This window comes from Cornus florida, unplaced genomic scaffold (assembly GCF_030987335.1).
Source record: "Cornus florida cultivar Cherokee Brave unplaced genomic scaffold, ASM3098733v1 CherokeeBrave_3.0.0_Hap2_Chr06, whole genome shotgun sequence".
Classification (NCBI taxonomy): Eukaryota; Viridiplantae; Streptophyta; class Magnoliopsida; order Cornales; family Cornaceae; genus Cornus; species Cornus florida.
The window spans coordinates 57,413,948-57,421,833 of NW_026775576.1; the positions used below are offsets into that span (position 1 = coordinate 57,413,948).

Consider the following 7,886-nt stretch of genomic DNA (forward strand, 5'->3'; position numbering starts at 1 on the left):
AGTTATTAGAGCCGCCTCCCATTTATTGGAGCCTCCTCCAATTTTTTGTAGAGCCGGCTCTTCTAAGATATTTGAATCTACAACGGCACTTTTCTGCATTTAAGTCTTCCAACTACTTCTAACAGACATATTAAGCTACGGCTGTCTATATAAGGAAGGCTCATTTTGCTGAAGCAAATAGACCACCATTTTTGAGAGACATAATATTACATTTCAAGAGATCTTTTGTTCTCTCATCTTCTCTTCTCTCTCATTTCACTCTTATTCTATTTTGAGAGATTTAATTAAGCATTAAAAGGGCTTTTGCTCTTGCCTTAATCTTCATAGAGTTTTTTTGCTCTATTATTCACTTGAGAGATTATAAAAGCTTACATTCTTCACTTATATCATCTTCTCTCATTCATATCATTTATAGAGTTTGAGTTTCACTTATATTCATATATACTCTAGTTGAGAGCTAAAGTTTGTACATCAATCTTTAAGAGATTTTTCTTGTGAGCTTGCACTTGTATATCTATCTTGAGAGAGATTTAATCTTGTATTTCAATTACAATCTTTTCTACAAACTTGTAAGGGTTGGTGTGACCCAAAAGAAGCCTAGGAGAAGGGTGTTCTCCTAGCAAGGAAAAGAAGCAAGGTCTTGCTTCATGTAAAGGTTTGCTCTCCACCCGCAAGGAGAAGCTATATTGGATTGGGAAGTCTCAAGAGGGATCTTGAGCCGAGGAGTAGGAGTTTCCGAACCTCGCAAAAATCGCCGTGTTGTTGTTTGCAATTTCTCTTCCCTTATCTCTCTTATAATTATGCTTTAATTGCTTATTCCATATCTTGATCTCATATCTTGATTATTGCATAATTACTTAAATTGTTAAATAGAAATTGTATTTCTATATATTGCGAAAATTATCTATTGTTTGGCATTGACTCTATTCACCCCCCCTCTAGAGTCAATTCTTGGGCAACAATTACATTCTTAGGCATCTTCAATTTAGGCAAACCTCGAACAAGATCATTGTTAGACAAATTCACTAAATCATTAAATCATTACATGTCCAAGTCTTTTATGCCATAAAACAGCCTCTTCAGTAACTGCAGAAAAACACATTATTGAAGGATTTGAAAACACAACATAACAATTATCAGAAGTTCTAGTTCCTTTCAAGATGTATTCACCTTTTTCATTTGTTACAAAACACCCTTGTTGAGTAAAATTGACTTGAAACTCTTCATCACAAATTTAACTAATACTCAACAGATTAGTAGCTAAACCTTTAACATATAGAACATTCTTTAACTCCCAATTCCTGAAAATTTGATCTTACCTTTACCACTTACAGTAGAAGCATTACCATCACCAAAGTAACAGTACCAACTCAGCATTCCTTAAAAGTGGTAAACAATGTTCTATCCCCTATCATATGCCTAGGGCAACCACTATCAAGATACCAACCACATGGACCAAGTGCTATAAGTGTTGTGTGGATTGCATGACATTTAAAATTCTCTTTCTTTACCTAAACAATTTTAGATTCATGATGAAATGATTTTCCTATTATTCTAGGCAAAGTGTCACAAGACTCAACAGTCCTAATCCTTTTCTTCCTCAAATTTGAACTTTCTAGATTTTTTAATTTCTTTCCTAGTTTAATTTTTCTTTTCTGACACTTATATTTGATTTATCCTTTATCACCACAAAAATGACATGTTGAAATAAGTTTGAGAGAATTAGAAATAACACAAGGCTTGGTTTCAACTTCCACAAAAACATCTTTTGATTTTTGAAAATACGAATCCTTTAAAGTTGAAGCAAATTATTTGTTATGACTAATATTCTCAACCACTCCTTTCAACTTATCAATTTTGCAAGTGTTATTATCAACTATCTGAAAAGACTGTTTTGATTTAACAAAATTACTACTCAACTTATCAATTTTAAGTTCCAGTGATTTATTAAACAAATTTACCTTCTTAAGTTCATTTTCTTGGAAAGCAATCTTATGAAGAAGATACAAATTTTTATGGCTAATTTCTTCCAAATTCTTGTTAGAGACAGAAACTTCTAACTTATAAATATCTCTATCAAGTTCTGCAAGATTCAATTTCTTTAACAAATTTTCAAAATCCTTATTGAACTTCGACCATTCACTTTGCATGCTTGTGACAGAATCAATAACAGGAGGTAAAGGTTGTGAAACAAGAGTTACGCGGGGTGCGGAGACAGTCTGTTGATTTTAATTGTGATTAACTCCTTTAATGACCTAGATTTGATTATTAGGTCAACTTGCTAAATTTACAATTGATTAAATTGTATGATCAATTAAACATCCACAATCATAAATATAAATACTAAAAAGTAAAGCAAGTTAAGTTTAGAGAGACTGCACCAGGATTTTTAGCGAGGAACCAGTTGATAAAATACATCAACTGTTATGGGAAAACCTCATAGTAAACTAATCCACTATGCTTGAAACAAAGTATATCGAACTTTGACTCTGGCTCACACCCTATCGTTCTACAGCACACCAACCGGTGATGATCCTCTGGCTGTGTTACTTCCCGTCCAACAACAACTTAACCTCAGGCTTACACTTAATATTTGTAGAAGAGTAGCAGGTAGATCAGACAGCACTCCTCGAATGCTCCAACCCTTCCAAAGTGTGATTGCATTTACCTCTGTTCTTCAAGATCTGAATTGAAACCAATGAGAATATAGACTCCACAAGATTATATGTATCAACAGAAATAACCAAGATCAAATCTTTTCAGTTTCACAAACTTAGTAAGTGTAGTAAAATCACCACCAAGTTCCAAAAACATATGATCTATCAATCATTCAGATTTCAGATAATAAATCAATGATATCACATATCCTTAGAAATTAAACAATCAACAAGTACAAAAGACATATTTATTTTATTTATTTTATCTTTCTTTGAACTCCATCTTTCTTTTTGCACATTGGCAGCTTTCACGCTTATGGCCAGCTAGCTCTTTCCCTTATTCCCATTTGTTTCGAGTCAATGTATCTTTCGGACAAATCCCAAAGGTAGCCTTTTCCATCTCACCCTTTTTTTTTTTTTTTTTTTTTCAAAACAGCAAATATTTTTCTTTTTTTTTCAAAAACTTTTTCATTCCAAGTTATTTTTCAATTTTATTTTCTTTTCACTCTTTTGGTCTAAAACACATAAATCAAGTTTAAATTTCAAGACAATGATCCATCATATCAACATTATCTTTGACCTAAACAATAACATCTAAAGTAAATGTACTATCAATGATTCATTTCCTATATGAAATAAGATAGGCAAAACCAATTTCATCAATTCATAGCTATTGTATGCTTTCAGATAATCCATGTGTCATTAAACTCCTTGTGGTCAACATACTTAATCAATATGGTTTGTTTAACTTCCCAAAAACATAATCTAGACTCTCAAGATATGCATGAAAATCCTTTCTAGACTATGTTTTTGCAATACATCTAATCAAGACAACAGACACCAATAGATTTCCTAAAATGAGAAAACTTAGGAGCATCTAATAGTTTAATAAGAATATCAGCCAAATTCTGATCAGTATGCACTTTTTCCAAAGACACGACATTTTGTTCAACAAGTTCCTTAAGAAAATGATGTCGAATGTCAATTTACTTAGTCCTAGAATGCAAAACTGGATTATTTAAAATATTAATTGTACTAGTATTATCACAAAAGATAGCAATAGTACCTTAATCAACTCCATAATCCAGAAGCATCTATTTCATCCAAAGCAATTGTATGCAACAATGTCCAGCAGCAATGTATTTAGCTTCACAAGATGATAAAGATATGCAATTTTGTTTCTTGCTATACCATGAAACAAGGTTAGTACAACATAGAAACAACCACCTGAATTACTCTTTCTATCATCCTTGTTTCTTACCTAATCAGCATCAATATAGCCTGCAATCTCAGAGTTAGACTCAGAAGAATAATATAATCCATAATTCAATGTACTATTAACATAACGAATAATACGCTTGACTGCAAAAATGTGTTGTTCTCTAATATCACCTTGATACCTAGCATAAACACCTACACTAAATGAAATATCTGGCCTAGTTGCTGCCAAATACAACAAGCTACCAATCATACTCCTATATAAGAAATGATCAACCTTGTTAGGATCAGAATCTTTATCCAATTTAGATGAAGCACTCATAGGAGTTTGAACATGCTTTAAATCTTTCATACCAAACTTCTTAACTAGCTCATTTGCATATTTTGATTGAGATATGAAAATCCCATCATCAAGTTGTTTCACTTGGATACCTAGAAAGAAAGTTAGTTCACTAACTATGCTCATTTCAAAAGTATTACCCGTATCTTTAGAAAAATTATGAATAAGGTTATCACATGTAGCACCAAAAACAATATCATCCACATATATTTGAGCAACAAGAAAATCTTTTCCTTTCCTAAAAATAAACAACGTTTTATCCGCTCCTCCTCTTCTGAAGCCCTTGTGTAATAGATAAGAAGACGACTTCTCATACCATGCTCTAGGTGCTTTCTTTAAACCATAAAGAGCCTTTTTAAGATGAAAAACAAAATCAAGATTATGTGGATCAATAAAACATTTTGGTTGTGCTACATAAACTTCTTCCTGCAAAATACCATTAAGAAACGCATTTTTCACATCCATTTGAAACAATTTGAATTTAAAGTGACATGCAAGAGCAAAAAGAAGTCGAATAGACTCAAGTCTAGCAACAGGTGCAAATTTTTTATCAAAATCAATTCCTTCAACTTGAGTGTATCCTTGTGCAACTAATCTAGCTTTATTTATCATCACAAGACCATGTTCATTAAGTTTATTTTTAAAGATCCATTTGGTCTCTATGATATTAATATCACTAGGTCGAGGCACTAATTCCCAAACATCATTCTTCACAAATTGAAGCAATTCTTCTTGTATAGCCATAGGCCAATCAGAATTTTGAAGAGCTTCATCAACATTTTTAGGTTCAAACTAAGCCATGTGATATAAGTGTACTATATCATCTACAATGCATGAGTGTCCTACATCATCACGGACTGTACTCCTAGTACCATGCTTATCCCATGGACCTATTACATTGTCAATTGGTTGACTCAATCTAACTTTAGAACTGCTAGATATGGGAATATCTAGAGATGGTGCAAGAATTCTTATAGGTTCATTAGTGGTGTCCTCAAATTCCTTTTTTTTCATCTTCTTCAATCTCTTCACCTTCTTTACCTAAATCCTCAACTCTTTCTTCCTCATGAATTATAGGTTATTTCCTTTCTCCTGTAATTTCAAATTAGTTTCTTCTTCATCAAGTTGAGACGAGGTTAACTTAGATTTTGTATCATCAAAAATCACATTTATAGACTCCATGACCATTTTGGTTTTAAGATTAAAAACCCTATAAGCCCGACTTGTTTGTGAATAACCCAAAAACACACCTTCATCACTTCTAGAGTCAAATTTTCCCAAGTGTTCCCTATCTCTAAGGATATACCGTTTCTTCCAAAGACTCTAAAGTATTTAACAGTGGGCTTTCTATCATACCACAATTCATATGAAGTTTTGTTAGTTCCAGGCCTAAGATAAACTCTATTTAGGATATGACAAGCAGTACATACCGATTCAGCCCAAAAGTAACTAGCAATCTTATTCTCATGAAGCATATTACGAGCCATACTTGCAATTGTCCTATTTTTTCTTTCCACTACACCATTTTGTTGTGGTGTTTAGGTGCTAAAAATTCATGCTTAATGCCATTCTTATCACAATATTCAATAAACTCCTTAGGTTCGAATTCACCTCCATTGTCGCTCCTAATCCGATTAATTCGATATCCTTTCTTATTTTGAATAAGTTGGCAAATAGACCTGAAATTCACAAAAGTATCAGATTTTTCTCTCAAATATGCAACAAAAGTAAATCTAGAAAAATCAACCATAACAGGCAAATATCTTTTTCCTCCAATGCTATCAGGTGTTATGTGACCCATCAAATCCATATGAATCAATTCTAATGGTCGAGAAGCGATTTTATGAATAAGTCTCTTATGTGACACTCTAGTTTATTTTCCTAATTGACATAGATAACATATTTCATTCTTAGGCATCTTCAATTTAGGCAAACCTTGAACAAGATCATTGTTAGACAAATTCACTAAATCATTATAATTCACATGTCCAAGTCTTTTATGCCATAAAATAGCCTCATCAATAACTACAGAAAAACACATAAGTGAAGGATCTGAAAACACAACAAAGCAATTATCAGAAGTTCTAGTTCCTTTCAATATGCATTCACCTTTTTCATTAGTTACAAAACACCCTTGTTGAGTAATATTGACTTGAAACTCCTCATCACATATTTGACTAATACTCAACAGATTAGTAGCTAAATCTTTAACATATAGAACATTTTTTAACTCCTCAATTCCTAAAAATTTGATCTTACCTTTACCATTTACAGTAGAAGCATTACCATCACCAAAGTAACAGTACCAGCTGAGCATTCCTTAAAAGTGGTAAACAATGTTCTATCCCTTGTCATATGCCCAGAGCAACCCCTATCAAAGTACCAACCACATGAACCAAGTGCTCTAAGTGGTGTGTGCATGGCAAGGCATTTAAAGTTCTATTTCTTTACCCAAACAATTTTAGATTCGTTATGCAATGATTTTTCTATTGTTCTAGGCAAAGTATTATAAGGCTCAATAGTCCTAATCCTCTTCTTTCTCAAATTTGAACTCTACATATTTTTCAATTTCTTTCCTAGTTCAATTTTTCTTTTCTGACACTTATACTTAATGTGCCCTTTTCACCACAAAAATGACATGTTGATACAAGTTTAGGAGACTTAGAAATAACACAAGGCTTCGTATCAACTTTCACAAAAACATCTTTCGATTTTTGAAAATACAAATCCTTTAAAGTTGAAGCCAATTCTTTGTTACTACAAGTATTCTCAACTACTCCTTTCAACTTATAAATTTTGCAAGTGTCAATGTCAACTTTTTGAACAGACTGTTTTGATTTAACAAATTCACTTCTCAAATTATCAATTTTAAGTTCTAGTGATTTATTAAACAAAATTACCTTCTTAAGCTCCTTTTCTAGAAAATCAATTTTATGAAGAAGATTCAAATTTTTATGGCCAATTTCTTCCAAATTCTTATTAGAGACAGAAACTTCTAACTTATAAATATCTCTATCAAGTTTCGCAAGATTCAATTTCTCTAGTAGATTTTCACAATCCTTTTTAAACTTTGACTACTCAATTTGTATGATTGGGACAGAATCAAAAACAGAAGATAAAGGCAACACATCAATAACATATGAATTTTTAGACATGATGCAAAAATTAACAATAAATCAACAAATATAATCTACTCTATATATTGAGTAACCCGCTCTGATACCAAATTGTGAAATAAGAGTTACGCTGGGTGCGGAAATAGTCAGTTGATTTTAATTGTGATTAACTCCTTTAATGACCTAGATTTGACTATTAGGTCAACTTGCTAAATTTACGATTAATTAAATTGCATGATCAATTAAACATCCATAATCATAAATATAAATACTAAAAAGTAAAGCAAGTTAAGTTTAAAGAGATTGCACCAGGATCTTTAGCGAGGAAACCCCAGTTGATAAAATATATCAACTATTATGGGGAAAACCTCGTGGATTGTGCAGTCCAAAGTAAACTAATCCACTATACTTGAAACAAAGTATATCGAACTTTGACTCTGGCTCACACTCTATCGTTCTACACCTCACCAACCGTTGACGATCATCTGGCTTTGCGACTTCTCGTCCAACAGTAACTTGACCTCAGGCTTACATTTGATATTTATAGAAGAGTAG

At 32.4% G+C, this 7,886-nt stretch overlaps 1 protein-coding gene across 1 annotated transcript; it reads right to left on the bottom strand.

The window, feature by feature from the left end:
• Positions 1 to 3,918: 3,918 nt before the first annotated feature.
• Positions 3,919 to 6,532, bottom strand: LOC132314158 (uncharacterized mitochondrial protein AtMg00810-like). Its single transcript, XM_059813054.1, has 3 exons — positions 6,475 to 6,532; positions 6,151 to 6,267; positions 3,919 to 4,307 (listed from the first exon to the last, which is right to left on the bottom strand). The coding sequence occupies exons 1-3, from the start codon at positions 6,530 to 6,532 to the stop codon at positions 3,919 to 3,921; spliced, it is 564 nt and encodes a 187-aa protein (XP_059669037.1).
• Positions 6,533 to 7,886: the final 1,354 nt, after the last annotated feature.

Coding starts and splice junctions, on each gene's coding strand:
- LOC132314158 (XM_059813054.1), bottom strand. CDS start 6,532: ATGCTCAGCTGGTACTGTTACTTTGGTGATGGTAATGCTTCTACTGTA. Junction 6,268..6,474: donor TTCTACTGTAAATGGTAAAG/GTAAGATCAAAT, acceptor TTGTGTTTTCAG/ATCCTTCACTTATGTGTTTT. Junction 4,308..6,150: donor TAACAATGATCTTGTTCAAG/GTTTGCCTAAAT, acceptor CTTTCTTTCTAG/GTATCCAAGTGAAACAACTT.